The 15,918-nt window shown below is 49.8% G+C and overlaps 1 protein-coding gene across 2 annotated transcripts in view; it reads left to right on the top strand.

The window, feature by feature from the left end:
* The first annotated feature begins 2,635 nt into the window (after nt 1–2,635).
* The window catches only part of OTULINL (OTU deubiquitinase with linear linkage specificity like), a 30,055-nt gene continuing 16,772 nt past the window's right edge, over nt 2,636–15,918 (top strand). The window contains exon 1 of one of the 2 annotated variants that reach the window (XM_027980160.3): nt 2,636–2,920. In XM_027980160.3, coding sequence (XP_027835961.2) covers nt 2,638–2,920 — 283 coding nt within the window. In that variant the 5' untranslated portion in view covers nt 2,636–2,637. Of the gene's footprint in view, nt 2,921–3,486; nt 8,999–15,918 lie in introns of those variants that run through there. The other variant, XM_042233929.2, reaches the window with a different exon arrangement.

Below are 15,918 nucleotides of genomic sequence, written 5' to 3'. Positions count from 1 at the left end.
GGCTTCCCTGGTTGTTCCGATGGTAAAGATTCCATGAGACCTGGGTTCGATCCCTGGGTTGGGAAGATCCCCTGGAGGAGGACATGGTAACCCATCCCAGTATTCTTGCCTGGAGAATTCCCATGGACAGAGGGAGCCTGGCGGGCTCATGGGATCGCAAAGAGTCAGACACAACTGAGCGACAAAGGACAACACAGTATGTGATTTTAATATGCTGGCTCAATGATAGTTATTTTTCTAATGCATTACCAGCTTGGTAGTTTTTTTAAAGCCTATGTATTCAAGCTCTGATATAATGTAGAAGGCAAAAATTGGTGTCAGTAAAAGCAACAAAGTTTTGTCTACATACAAAAAAAAAAAAAAAATTTCAAGCCCTGAGCTAGGCACTAAGGATTCTAGATCATAATTTTTATCTGCAAAAATCTCATATTCCAGGTCAGTAAAAGTTTTGATAACCTTGTAATTGTTAAGACAGGTAGTAAATCACACATGGGTAGGCCAGAAGGTCAATCAGAAACCTCTATGCATAGTCACATCCTTGATTAGATTAATATTTATGTGGTTCTTATTATGTGCCAAGCATTAGTCTAAGGGTTTAGGGCATATCTAATCACTTCATCCCCATAACAACCCCCTAAGGAAGATACTCACTTGAGCTTCATTTTATGATGAACAAACTGAGGCACAAAAAGTTTAAATAATTGAGCAAGTTCATATGGCTAGTATGCAGCCAGACCAGACAGTCTGGCTTCAAGGCCTAGATCTGTAAATACCACACGAAGAGGCTTCCACTTAGCTTTCAGACTATCAGTGAACATGACAGCAAACCAAACCAAGAAACCCTGATTGTAAATTAATTGAAAGGATTCTAGGCTGAGTCCCAACAGCTGTGTTCATCAATTTTATCTTGTGGGAGGAGGGGAAAGTTACTGGCTGATTTGTTTTGTAGTTAAAGGACTCAAGCAAATTTTATTTTATCACAAGAAATTAGTCCTGGTATTTTCAGCCTCTAGAATAGACAATTTGTACTCATCATGGCTCATAACTTTAATTACACACAACAATTTTAAGTCCTTTAATTTGTATGAGTAACAAGGCTCTATACACGCAAGTCATGGTTTATGGCTGTAGAAAACTACCCCTCTAGGTTAAAATCTGATTTGGATAGAAGGATTTTTTTTTTTTCCTAAACATGCAGCAGAATTTGGGAACATTTTTATTATCTTCTGTGAATCATGGGTTGCAGAATGGTGGGGCAGTGGAGAGATCAAACCTAGGTTTAAACTCTGCACTAGCATTTACTGAGCCTCAGTTTCCTTATGTTTAAACTGGAGATATCAAGAGTACCTACCTCATGGGCCAGTGTGAGGATTAGATCAAATAATATGTAAAATGATACATAAAAGGATTACCAAAGTGCCTGGCCTGATGTCAGCTATTGGCAAACGTCCGGCACTACATTAATTGCTGTTTCTCTGATTCAGAATTTCCCTGGAGTTACCAAAGACCAGAGAACATGGGGACATGGATACTTGCAGACATTGCCCTAAGTACTGGAGCTACCTAAAATGCCAGGGTGTTTTCCACATCGTTCTTTAGTTAACGGAGTTTTTCAAAAGGTGCCAAACCATGTCACGTGCAAGCCTGTTTGTCTCTGAAATTGTGTGTATTGGAGAAAGAGGAAGTGTTCACCAAGATTTTAATTTTCTTCCTTTTTCTCCGGAAAAAAAAAAAAAAGTCATGTTACTATAAAATCAGGGATGAAAGATCCTTGTTGTGAGTGCCTCCCTATTGTCGGACTGTTTATTTTTACTATTTGCTACTCCTTTATTTTTTCCTTTACTGTTAAACCACTTTAAGAAGTGATCAATTTTGTCAATAACCTCTCCTAAAGTAAACTAAAGGAAATCAGTCCTGAATATTCATTGTAAGGACTGATGCTGAAGCTGAAACTCCAATACTTTGGCCACCTGATGCGAAGAGCTGACTCACTGGAAAAGACTCTGATGCTGGGAAAGATCGAAGGCGGGAGAAGGGGACGACAGAGGATGAGGTGGTTGCGGGGCATCACCGACTCAATGGACATGAGTTTGAGTGAACTCTGGGAGTTGGTGGCGGACAGGGAGGTCTGGCGTGCTGCAGTCCATGGGGTAGCAAAGAGTCGGACACGACTGAGCGACGGAACTGAAAGTAAACTGAGTTCTAAGTAAGCACATCGCCATTCCACTGAGTCAGGGGAAATAAAGATCAGAAAAAAAACAGCCCAATCTAGTGGGTCAGGCCCCGGGTCGACAGCTGGATTCCAGTCTCGCCCTCCCATCGCCGTGACCGATTAGCGGCTTAACCTTTGGGCCAGGGAAAAGAATCCTGCAACCTTGCCACTGAGGTAACCCTCTCTCCCACATCATCCCACTCAGCAGGCTTCTTTCCTTCCCACTCAATGGGCCTCCGATATAAAGCTCCAGGGAGATAGAGGATCCCGCCAGGTGGCACTGCTAGGATAGTTCCTGAGACGAGGGTCTGCATCCCAGCAGTAGCTGCCCACATCCCAGCGGAGCACACTGCGGCTCTCCGCCGCTCGGGCTGGGGAATCCAGAAAGGCGCGGAGGCCCCGCCCATCCATCCAGCCCCTCCCAGATGACCCGGCCCCCGACGCGGCGCGGCCTCCCATTGGCATTCCGGCGCGTCCGTCGAACCCCTGGGGCGCCCGGGGGCGGGAGCACAGACCGCGTTCCCCGCCCCGCGGCTCCAGCGCCCACCAGCCAGCCGCCGGGGAGCGAGCCGCGGGCGCCGGCCGGCGGCCGCCGCGTCTGTCAGACCCAGCGGGCGAAGCTCCGCGCCGGTCGGCAGCGCGCGGCCGGCATGGCGGCGCGGAAGAGCCCCGCGCAGGAGCGGGAGCGGCCTCGCGAGCACGCCTCAGGTGGGCCCCGGGCCGGCGGGGCGGGCAGCCAGGAACGCGCTCTCCTGGTCGGCGCAGCCTTTGGCGTCGGGAGGCCCGGGACCGGCGGTCCGAGGGGTGGGGAGTCGCGGCGGGGTGGGGAGGGGAACCGGCTGCAGGGTTGGGGCGGCCGTCGGCGGGGCGCATCTCTGTCAGGAGGAGGCAAGGCTGGTGCGGGTCTCGAGGCGGCAAGCGACCAGCTGAGGCGGCGCTGGCCGGTTCCCGGACAGAGAGAGCGCGGGCTCTATCTGGGGTGCGGTGTGACGGGGTTTGGCGGGGCCTCACCGGCGCCGACGAGCGGCGGCGTCCCCTCCGAGCTCTCTCTCTCTCTGGGTCGTTGTCGGAGGGAAGTGGACGAGTTTCGCGCTTTGCCGGCAGAGGATGTGGTCCACACCTTCGCGGCAGTCGAGACCCGATGAACGAACGGAGAAAACTCCCGGGTTTTGAAACAAAAACAAACAAACCCGAAAACTGTCACCGGGGGCAGGTCGCCAGGGTCTCCGCCCTCGTCGGATGAGGGGAGAGGGGTGTCCCTCCCTCCTTTGAGCCCCAAGTTTGAGGAAGGAGAGCTGCCTTTCAGCTTGGAGCACGTTCCCGTTTGCGTGTTTCCCTGGAAGCCACCCCAGGGGTGAGAACCCACCCATCGGTGCATTTGGGGAGAGCGCGCGCCTATTGCAGCTTCGATGGGAAATTGTTAGGACAGTTTCTTAACTGGGGATTCTTGGTCCGTGCAGGAGCTTTTACTTCACACAGCAGACTGTTGGGTGTGGTGGGGAAACAGCAGGGTTCTCAGTTAGGACAGGAGTTTTAGACATCGTTCCGCCCAGGACCGTGTGCCTAGACGCCTACCATTCCGGACTTCTGGATCCTGGTCCCTAAAAACGAAGGCACACCGCTAAGCTGATCATCAAGCCCCTCTCAGTCAAGACATCTGGTGATTGACGTGCCTCCCACTCCCAAAAGTTTGGAGAACGATCTCATTTTTCAACCTTTCTGCACCTTGGATTGTTATAGAATTAGCCAAATATTTCCTGTGGGTGTATTCATCTGAACTTTTTATTATGTGATTTTTCTTCCCTTCTCCGTGGCTTATTTTGGCAAAGAGAGCAAAGATGGAAGTGGAGGTAGGGGTACAACTGGAAAAAGCTAGCTGGAGAGGCGGAAAGATGTCTTACTCTGGGCTTAATGGAGTTGCCAGGAATTTTCCCTGCCAACGCACCAAGTTCAGGGTGTGCCAGCGCTATGAGCGCAAAGAGAATTCTTTCCTCGGCCCCAGCCCATGGATATTGCAGTCCGTGTGTCAGTGGAAGAGTGTGATTCAAAGATCAGGTTATGGAAAACTTTCTCCAAAACATAACCTCCATACTTTCCCTTCTTTGCTGGTCATGTTTGGGGGTGAGGGGATGGGGAATGGGGGACGGACAAAGTTTTAAAACCAGTTGCCAAAGCTGGGGTGGAGACAGGTGTTTTTTTGTTTTGTTTTTTTTTGTTTCGATTTTTTTTTACCTGCCCTTAAGACTTTCGTTTGGTAAGAGACCAAGATTCACTTTTGAGAATAGTGAATGTTAACAAGTATCATCTGCCGGTAATAAAACAGACAACAGCAAAAAACCCACTGAACAGACAGGGATGGAAGGAGTTTTTTGGTAGCCATTTTAAACTATGTCTTTTTAAGTATTTGGATACTAAGAATCATGAACTAAACATGCCAGTATTACGGGAAAGACACTGTCAGCAGCAGAATATTAGACCAGGAAGAGGCACCATGGGTCATTTGCAGAAGATGGGAAGAAGCAGGGAAGCGGGACTAAGCTCACCAGTCCCAGTGTTCCCCTGGTGGATCTGGTGTTTGAGGAAGGGCTGTATGCCTGCCACTCCATGGGGCTCCTCTAGCTTCTGGCCACCATGCAAGGTATTTGACTTCCTGTTAGTTCGGGCACTGCTGGAGTTTCCTGCTGAGGCCCATTTCCATTTGTTTAGTACAAAGGATAGGGAATAAATGAGCTTTCAACGGTGTACTCAGGAGCCACAGGGCTCCCTGTGGTCCCTGGGAGTTGACCTGGGGGACACAAATGTCTGGTGTGGAAAGGGGTGGGGCCCCAAAGCCAAGTCCCCTCACTCCAGCTCCACATAAACAACCTGTGTTTCTTTTCTTGTTTTATGTGTTGTTCTGGGTAATATTTTGTTTGGGGAAAAGAGTCCAGTGCTAAACAAAGAGTTTAGAGATAATGGTAATGGCTAATATGTTTGAGTGCTGTTTGTGTCTTTCTTATGTATAAAGAGCCTAGAACCATTGGCCCTAATAAGCCCTCAAAGGTTAGCTGCTATCTTATAGTGATCATTATACTAGAAAGTAGTTATTTTTATTCCCATATTATGAAACTGCGCCCCGCACAAACTTGTAGATGCCCCCAATTTCCCATTTAACTAACTTTCCTGTTCATTAAAATGTGTATTCCTCCATATCATGGATTCTGTTATTCCAGAGCCATTCAGGGGTGACCTACTTTATGTTTGAAGCAGGTGTTTTCTGACCCGCCCTACGCAGCCTCTGGCCTGGTTCCTGGGGTCATCACAGGTACCACCCTGGGCAGGCAGATGAGTTTTCCTGCAGAGCGTCTCTGTGTTTCACGCGAGAGGGCAAATCAGAAGAGCTGGCAGCTCGACGGCAGGTGGAGGCTGAGGGTGGTAGGGCACACCCAGCCGCTCCTCCTAGCGGACTGCAGAGGGGAGCTGAGAACCGACAGCTTGTCCCATTGCCTGTGCCTTCAAGGCCTTTGCTGTCAGGAGCGGAGCCATGCACAGGGGATCCTGGGAGGGACCGTGGTGGCAGGGAGCAGAGGAGTGATTGGCTCTCATGCTCTGTGAGCTGCTTGTAACCTTGAAGAGAGAGGTTTCCTTTCCTTAAGAAAACAGTTTGAAGGCTGAGGAAGAAGAAAACAAACACTGCAATTGAAAACACATGCCCACACCAGAAGCCCACAACAGAATGCTTAAAATTTTGCAAGTAGTCCACAGCTGCTATTTATGTCGGCCTGTTTGTGTCCCACTTTTATTCTTCTACTCTTCCGTGTCTCTGTGTGTGTGTTAGTCGCTCAGTCGTGTCCGACTCTCTGTGACTCCATGGACTGCTGCCCGCCAGGCTCCTCTGTCCATGGAATTCTCCAGACAAGAACACTGGAGTGGGTTGCCATTTCCTTCTCCAGTGGGAAATTTAGTAGTAGTAAGTTTAGTTGCTAAGTCGTGTCCCATTCTTGCGACCCCACAGACTGTAGCCTGTCAGGTTCTGCTGTCCATGGGATTCTCCAGGCAAGAACACTGGAGTGGGTTGCCATTTCCTTCTCCAATGCATGAAAGTGAAAAGTGAAAGTGAGGTCGCTCAGTCGTGTCCGATTCTTAGCGACCCCATGGACTGCAGCCTACCAGACTCCTCCATCCATGGGATTTTTCAGGCAAGAGTACTGGAGTGGGGTGCCATTGCCTTCTCCGCTGTATCTGTGAGATGGACTAAATACCAAATAAAAGGTAAACTATGGTACCATGTGTTTTAGCTAAGTAGAAACTCTTGATTGGCACAATTGCTGAATTTGAAAGTGACATTTTTTCCCTGGCTCCTGTGAGTGGGTGAGTGCAGTCTCCAGCCCCTAGGCTGTCCCTGCCACAGTAACAGCGGGTATGGTGCTGGACTCAGAGACACTGCTCATGGAGAGTGTTACATAATCTTTACAACCACCACCCTGTGACGCCCAGGATGGTCATGGAATTTCCTCAGAGTTTCCAGCTAGTAAGTGGTGGCCAGGATTCAAATTGGGCAGCCTGGCCCCTCCCACAACAGATTCTTAACTATCCGCCTGCTTCTGTTTCCTGAAACAGTCAGACTGATAACTGGGAGCACTCTGGTTTCTGAGGCTTGTTGTTGTTGCTAAGTCACTTCCAACTCTTTGTGACCCCATGGGCTGCAGCATGCCAGGCTTCCCGGTCCTTCACTGTCTCCCAGAGTTTGCTCAAACTCATGTCCATTGAGTCGATGATCCCCTCCAACCATCTCATCCTCTGTCATCCTTTCTCCTCCTGCTCTCAGTCTTTCCCAGCATCAGGGACTGTTCCAGTGAGTTGGCTCTTTGCATGAGGTGGCCAAAATATTGCAGCTTCAACTTCAGCATCAGTCCTTCCAATGTCCAATGGGCTGATTTCCTGTAGGATTAACTGGTTTGATCTCCTTGCTCTCCAAGGAAGTCTCAAGAGTCTTCTCCAGTGCCATAGTTCGAAAGCATCAATTCTTTGGCACTCAGCCTTCTTTACGGTCCAAGTCTTATATCCATACATAACTATTGGAAAAACCATCACTTCCAAGGTTACCTCGTCACAGTTAAGCTGTTCTAAAGTAAAGCTGAGTTATCATTTTCATACCATTGTTGTTTAAGGGAACTCACAGGTCTATGTACGGAAGAAGATTATGAAAACGTCACCATTTTCGAGCTAAAACTTCTACACGTGTGTTTCTTTATACACAGCTTTGAAGTCTCTATGTACCTTTTAAAAGAGTTAATGGAGTTTTTGACCTTTCTCTCCTGTCCCCTTGAATCCTCTGGTAAATGTTCAGTTACTTAGGACAATCTGTTCTCAAAACAGAGGCTGTATATACATTTATTGATTTGTAATTAGTTTAATGGAAAAACATTTAAATGTCACTTTACCTTAAGTCAACAGGGAAAAACTTTTGTGTATGTACTCATTTTTCCAGTGACCTTTTATACGAGTCACACTCTATTTTTCTACTTTTTCATTTAATCGAGCCAGAATAGACAGGTGGCGTCATGTTTAAAATAAGAGGATAATGAAACGCTTATGTTCATTTTTAGAAGACTGAAGACCATTGTCTGTTAGTACTGTTGCTGGGATTCCCAGGTAATAAACAACAATCCCAGAAATAGCACGTAGAACGCTACGCTCAATAAATTTCTGAATTAAGAATTTAATAGTAAGTATTGTTGATTTAACCAGGTGACTCTGACTTTAAGTGTTTGTGGAATTGTTGATGCATAGTCATTTAAAACACCTTATTATCGCTTTCTCTGCTTATCCTGTAACTGATTTTTTTTAACCTGGGTCATGTTTTTAAGTGTTTATTGAATTTGTTACAATATTGCTTCCATTTTACCTTTCAGTTTTTTGGTGGTGAGGCATTTGGGATCCTAGCTCCCTGACCAGGAATCCAACCTGTACCCCCTGCGTTGGAAGGTGAAGTCTTAGCCGCTGGCCACCAGGGAAGTCCCCGTGTTACTTATTTTTTATTGAATCTTAGTGAGGGTTAATCTTCCTGCGGGCTTCCCAGGTGGCACTAGTGGTAAAGAATCCACCTGCCAACCCGCCCCCGAGAAAAGGGCATGGCAACTCATTCTAGTATTCTTGCCTGGAGAATCCCACAGACAGAGGAGCCTGGTGGGCTACAGTCCATGGGGTCGCCAAAAGTCGAACGCAACTGAAGTGACTTAGCAGCTCACACAGTCTTCCAGCAGATGGAGAAATCAGTTTCTCAGGAGAGTCCTCTCCCAATTCAGAGAGAAGCAGAATCCCAGCCCCTCTTCCAAGCACCAGTAGCCGCCTGGATACCTAGGTTTGGCCTCCTGGGTGGGGTTTCAGTGCCTGCAGCCCCCAGAGCTTTCAGGAGCCTTCCCAGCCTGGCCTGGCCCCAGCCTGCAGGGCTCCGGCACCCCAGGTGGACTCTGTGCCTTGGGCCCCACCTCAAAGGTCAAGGTGGATGTCAGATGTCAAGCCCAGGCAGCTGAAAGGGACCCAACACACTGGGGTTCTCAGTCTCTGGCCCATCAGACAGGCTGTCCTGGAGGCGCTGCCCTGATTGCAGGGGTGGGGGGCAGGAGCCCCACCCATTTTTGTAAATCTTGTTAACTGTGAATCAAATACAGTTGTCTTTTTCTCTTGAAAGGAAGTGAGCCATGCGTCCTGCATCCTGCCTTCTCGCATGTCCCTTACAGTGGACCTGTACTCCTTTCCCACCACGCCTTGTGGGCACAGGCCTCATCCCCAGAGGCTCAGGAGGTGAGGTGGGCAGGGACACAGGCTGTCAACCACCTGTAAACCTGCCTCTAAGCTAGGCCAGAGAGGGTTCCCCAGAACGTTTGATCTTTCAGGTTGAGAGAAGTGAACTGAACTTCTTCCTGGTCTTAGAGTAACACAAAGCACACCGTGGATATGTTTCCTGACCTGTGATTGGTTGTTGAGTTGCCAAGTTGTGTCCAACCTACTCTTGCGACTGCATGGACTTGTAGCCTGCCAGGCTCCTCTGTCCGTGGGATTCTCTAGGCAAGAATACTGGAGTGGGTTGCCATTTCCTTCTCCAGGGGCTCTTTCTCACCCAGGAATCAAACCCAGGTCTCCTGCCTTGAGGCAGATTCTTTACCATCTGAGCTATGAGGGAATCCCATAGAAAGGCCTCAACTATTTTCTTCTTTGGTAAGTTATTTTTTGTTTTAATTTGGCTGCGCTGGGTCTTAGTTGCGGCCCCTGGGATCTTCAGTCTTCGCTGTGGCATGCAGGATCTTTAGTTACGGCGTGCGAGGTCTTTCAGGGGCAGCATTTGGACCCTTCCTTGCAGCGCGTGAGGTCTAGTTTCCTGACCAGTGCTCAAACCCGGACCCCCTGCCTCGGGAGCGTGGAGGCTCAGCCACTGGACTGCCAGGGCAGAGGTCCCAGGAAGGCCTCAGCTTTGCTGTGAGAGCTCTGAACGGCCAGGAAACCTGGATGCTCTGTGTCCTCCAGATTGGCTGCCAGGACAGGTGAGAGGACGGGGGAAGTGGGAGAGATGGCCAGGCAGTGTGCTGAGGATCCTCAGTCAGCATCCAGGTGTGAAGGGCTGCTGGCGCTGATGCCATCGGGCTGGATCAGCTACGTCTCATTCTACTTGCTGCTTGACCGGTGAACTGGGAGTTAGGTTCATAGCTAAGGCTGCCCGGAATCTTGAAATGCAGATGTAGCCAACGGAATTATTCATATCCATGTGGCGTCCCTCAGTTTTTGCACCTGAAGCCCTGAGAGACTCGGCTCTATTGATTCCTTCCTCTGAAATCTGAAGTGGAGAGAAAAATCACTCAACCTGAGAGCAAGTTTATTAGATGGGTTCATCCCTCTGTTTTGTTCCCTAAACATTGGTTAAACCCCATTTGGGGTTCTCAGCTGACTGTCAGGACAAGGACTAGTACAGACACCATTTATTCACCTACCTAGTACTGCCCTAGGAGAAGGCAATGGCGGCCCACTCCAGTATTCTTGCCTGGAAAGTCAAATGGGTGGAGGAGCCTGGTAGGCTGCAGTCCATGGGGTCGCTGAGGGTAGGAAACAACTGAGCGACTTCACTTTTACTTTTTACTTTCATACATTGGAGAAGGAAATGGCAACCCACTCCAGTGTTCTTGCCTGGAGAATCACAGGGACAGGGGAGCCTGGTGGGCTGTCTTCTATGGGGTCGCACAGAGTTGGACACGACTGACGTGACTTAGCAGCAGCAGCAGCAGCAGCAGCACTGCCCTGTTCCTCGTGCTTTGGTATTCCAGCGTCGTCTCCCACGTGGGCCTCACTGATGCATTCACAGTTTGGGCCTATCACATGTGCAGCTGCAGACCCCTCATGCCTGCCCCAGGCTCCTCAAGCTTCCTCTTTTGTTTCTTGCTGCCTTTGAGAAACGGGTCGCCTCCACGGAGGCCTTTGTGGGAAAGGCTGTGCTCTCAGGTCAACGTATGATAGACCTGCAGACCTGGGCACGGGCGTCTTGGGGGCAGAGTCTATGCTGGCATTTGTCGAGGGCTCGTGTGTCTTCTGTCCACGCTCGGGGCATCTTGCCTGTGGTGCAAGTTTTGAGTAATGTTTTGAGTCTGACTTGTTTTTTTTTAAGTAGTGAAAACTTATATTTGAAATTAGCCAGCTGGACTCAGTTTAGATGATCCAATCTTGTTGGCAATATCCAAAGCGTCACAGGCAGGAGCCAGTCGAGCACAGGCCACCTTCTGTCCATCAGGCCTGGTCCGGGTGTTGACCTTAGCCACGTCAGTGTCACAGCCTGTTGAACTGGGTGCTTGTTGGCCCTGATGTCCACAGCAAACACGTGGGTGGTTGTCTTCTCCTTTCTTCACAACTGACTCGGTGGTGAAGAGGGAATCTGATGATGGCCTAGTGGTCAAGTTTGTTTTTCCTAGGGGTGCTCTCTCAAGGATATTTGGGCTGCCTCCTGAGCTGCAGTGTTCTGGGCCACCAGAAGGCGGGTGACATCCGGGTCTTCTTTATCTTGTGGCTGTGGATGCCTCTCAACACGCTTTCTTGGCCTCCAAGCCTTTGCTTTGGCTTCAGCTTTGGGAGAGGCAGGGACTGCCTTCTTCACTCTCTGCGCCACCTTTCATGAATCAAAAAAATCTCAAGTCTAGTTTAACTTCAGTTGTTTCACAGTTTCTTAAAATCCTGTCCCTTGTACCACCACGTGACAATTCCACCTGCGTAACTCTGAAACGTGTTAACATGAAGAGACCTTTGGAGGATGACGGGGAATGGTGGTAACTGGCCTGGCCTCCTTGGGTCTGGAGGGGAGGGTGCTGAGTTCCAGGTTGCTCAGCCATCTAGGACCAGATCCAGAGTCAAGTTCCTGACTCCCTGGGGCCTGCCTATTCCTCTGCCTTGATGCCATCCCACTGGGTGACAGCTTCACAGCCTCACTTCCTGCTTTATATTGACATGAGTGTAATTAAGGGAAGGGAAAACAGACTGGTGGCCTACCCTTTCTGGCATGCATGTTACACGCCAGAAGGGACAGGCAAGATAAAGACAGTTAGGATCAGGGTGGTGGGATAACAGAGCAACCTGGAAGAAGTGAATCAAGTTTATTTCTCTCATGGCAGAGTTTAGAGGTGGCTCCCCTCAGCTAGAAGGGGCTCCATGGTGTCAGAGGCTGAGGCTCCTTCCACTTCGTTTCCACCCTGCATGGCTTTTACACCTACAGCTCCTTCTTGACCCAACATGGCTGCTGAATGTCATTCATCACACCTACATTCCAGCTGGTAGGGAGGAAGAAGGGCTCTTTACATGGCTAGACCCACACGTAGGGAGGGTGGAATGTAGTCTTTATTCTGAGGAGCTGCATATCCAGCCAAAGTCAAGATTCTGTTTCTGTGGAAGAAGAGCGAACAGTCCTGGGGTCGGCTGGCAGTCTGTCCTGGAGACACATGGACTGGATCTGACTGCACTGATTCATTTTATTTATTCGATAAATATTTATGAACTGTCTACTGTGTTTCTAGGGCCCAAGAAAGCAGAGTGAAAACAGAAACAATCCCAGTCCTTAAGACATGTACCTACACGGGGAGACAGACCCTAATCAAACACAAACACAGTTGTGTAAACTGCGATGAGTACCATGAAGGAAGAGGACTCCACGTGCTGTGAGAGAGCAGAGCCGGGGCTGGGATGGGGTCGGAGAAGCTTGACCCTGGGAAGTGACCTCTGAGCGGAGAGCTGGAGAGTGAGTAGAGTGAGGAGCATCCCAGACAGAGACGAGTGTGTCCCAATGACAGGCGTGGAGGCAGGGGTGAGCGTTGATGGAGATGCTGAGGGCAGCCAGTCATCTTGGAGCAAAGAGGTCTGAAGAGGTGAGAGAGCAGGGAGGAATCAGGGTCAGGCCCGGGGGTAGGGAGAGCACCCATCCCGGCTTACCTGGGACAGTGGGTGTCCTTGGATGAGGAACTCTCAGTGCTGAAACTGGGGAGGTCCCAGGAAAGTCAGAAGGAGTGGGTCACCCTCCCTGGAGGTCATTAATATACAGTTAGTCATTAATATACATTAATATACAGTTGGGCTCCTATATTATTAGTTATAGCACAACTCCTTTTTTGGTCGGTGTAGCTCACAGCCTTGGGAAAACAGCCACTGACTGGTGAAAGTAGCCCCTCGCCTTGGCCAAAGGGAAAGAGGTACAAAGCACAGGGGGCTCTTAAACTTGTTGGATGACATGACCAGGGAGACTTTTTTATCTGTGCAGTTTCCTCTAAGGGTAATTTTGGAGATTAACTGGCAGGTGATGATATATTTGAGCTAACAGAAACAGACAAGGATGGAGGAAGCCCCAACTCCAGAGCAGTGTTTCTCAGCACCAGCAATGCATTGGAACCATCTGGGAATTTTTTTTAAAAAAGGCGCCAGGACCCCAGCCAGTAAATGAGATTCTCCACAGGTAGGGCCAGGGCCAGGGCAATTCCCTGCTCCATGGTAGCACCTCTGAGGCTTTGGTGAACACATGACTTGCGGGGACTATTGTAGATCACAGATTCTGCCTCCATGGGGCCCAACCATTGTATTTATGAATGCCCAGGTGATAAGGATGTTGCTGGTCAATAGACTTTGTGTTGTTGTTCGTTCGCAAAGTCGTGTCCAACTCTTGGTGACCCCGTGGACTGCAGCACGCCAGTTTCCCCTGTCCTTCACCAACTCCTGGAGCTTGCTCAAACTCATGCCCATTGAATCAGTGATCCCATCCAACCATCTCATCCTCTGCCATCCCCTTCTCCTCCTGCCTTCTCTCTTTCCCAGCATCAGGGTCTTTTCCAATGAGTTGGCTCTTCGCATCATGTGACCAAAGTATTGGAGCTACAGTATCAGTCCTTCCAATGAGTATTCAGGGTTGATTTCCTTTAGGGTTGATTGGTTTGATCTTCTTGCGTTCCAGGGGACTCTCAAGAGTCTTCTCCAACATCACAGTTCAAAAGCATCAATTCTTTGGCACTCAGCCTTCTTTATGGTCCCACTCTCGCATCCATACATGACTGCTGGAAAAACCATGGATTTGACTACATGGACCTTTGTCGGCAAAGACTTTGAGTACGATGTTCTGTAATGTTTGATGGGTTTGTTTGGGAGCCTCTGCTTTCTTTTTAGGAGAGCAGATCTGAGAGACCATGTTAGGGTAGAAGGTCCTTGAGAGACTAGAGAGGGAGGACAGGGAGGCCCCCGCCCTGGGCTCCCGTCACTTGTGGGCCCAGCCTGACTTCTCAGTTGGTTCCAGCGGTGCTTGGGGTCATGTGGTGAGGCTGGTTCCTGGTTCCAGGAGAATCAGCTCTCGGAGGCTTCTGGCTGGGATGGTGCAGTAAGCGATGTTTCATTGCCTTCTCACTTGTTTAGAGGCCTCTCTAGCTGACCCCACTGGCTGCCAGGATGTGGGTCTTTCCAACAACTAAGAAAAGCCTGAAAGATTTTTTTAAAATGACACATCCATGTGAAAAAAAAAAAAAAAAACCAATCAACAAAAAACACCCACCACTGACCTCAGACTGGAAAATGGTGCTGGAGAAGGGAAGCCAATTAGAAGGATTATGTGACAGAGGCCAGATGATTCTGAGGAATGGAAAAATCACTGCAGGGCGAAAGTGGCTCATCTCAGAGTGTCCTTTTATTTCTCCCTGGGTCATGTCTTCATGCATGGTCTGTGTTGGGATGTGGAAGACAAGCTTGATCTTTAAAGGTCTAAGAGTTAAGAAGGGGACAGAGCGCCACAGAAGCCGTGGCGGGTGGGAGCAGTGAGCCGAGTCCAGCGATGTGAAGTTTCGCGGGGATATGTGCCGGCTCCTGGGACTCAGAGAGCTTGCCCCGTGATATGGATAAGCCCTTGCTTCCCTCCCCAGGTTCTGAACTTACCAATAGGTAGACACCGGAGTCAGGGATTTTTTTTTTTTAATGTCAGCTGGGTAGTAAAATCCTATGTCTTAGGTGGTGTGGCCACGTGGGTTAGCGGGCAGTGCCTGAGGTGTGCTCACCCCGCAGAGGTCAGGCCTCTCTCCCAGAGAGTCGGCCTCCCCCCAGGCCCCTCTCTGCAGGCAGGCAGTAGTGGGTTCAGCTGAGTGGAGAGTCTGAACCCCTGGTGTCAGGTAGTCTCCCGCCTTCAAGAAAGATCCCCTGGAGAGGAAATGGCAACCCACTCCAGTATTCTTGCCTGGAAAATTCCATAGACTGAGGAGACTGGTAGGCTACAGTCCATGTCGAAAACGACTAAATGATTTCACTTTCAAAAAAGAGCAAGGGGAGAGGGGCGGAGGCCAGTACCAGACCTCCAGGAAAGTTCTTCCACCTGGAGATTTGGGGACATGGGGGCCGAGAGCGCCTGCCCACCTCTCCCCCTTCAGCAGACGGGGAGCAGCAGGTCTCAAGGGCTTCAGGTCGATGGCGGGCTGACTACTAACACAGCCACAGGCTGCATTAATGCGAATGGATCAGTGAGACCGAGTCTGGTCAACCACAGCTCATGGGCCACTCAATTTTTCTGTGGCTTGCAACCTATAAAAGGTCTTTACATTTTTTTTAATAGTTAGGGGGAAAAAAAATCAAAAGAGGAATGCCTTTTCCTGACATGTGAAACTTACTTGAAATTCAGATTTCAGCATCCCTAGGAAAGTTTTCTTGGGACACTGCCCTGTTGTGTATTGTCCGATGGCTGCTTCCACTCCTCCAGGGGCCGATGTGAGCAGGTGGGATGGAGGCCAGATGGCCGGCAGTGCCTGGAATCTTCCCTCTCTGGCCCTGCACGGAAAGCTTGCTGACTCCGCTGGAGAGTGAAGCAGTGGTCACGTGGTTGATGGCTCCCCTGCTTGCGTCACACCCAGGACAGTGTGTTCCAGCCCATGGTCACACTTTAAGTTGGGGTGGGTCCCCAAAAGGGTCACAGGGATGGTGAAGAGGCCTCCCTCCCACCCCGCCACCCCGCACCAAACCATGTCAAGTGAGGCCTGGTGGGGAGAACCGGGGTGTCTGAGCCAGAAGAGGAAAAGGCACTGTGGGAATGCCAGCTGCCTTCAGAGTTCGTGCTCGTTAACTGTTTTGAATTCTTGGAAGAGAAGTACTCAGGGAAGGCAGTTGTGTAGTTAATTCAAGGGGCACTGACCTTGAGTCGGAGCATGCGGGTTCAAGTTCAGGCTTCTGCTTGCTTTCTCCAG

This window comes from Ovis aries, chromosome 16, assembly GCF_016772045.2.
Source record: "Ovis aries strain OAR_USU_Benz2616 breed Rambouillet chromosome 16, ARS-UI_Ramb_v3.0, whole genome shotgun sequence".
Classification (NCBI taxonomy): Eukaryota; Metazoa; Chordata; class Mammalia; order Artiodactyla; family Bovidae; genus Ovis; species Ovis aries.
This window is presented reverse-complemented; position numbering and strand designations above follow the sequence as displayed.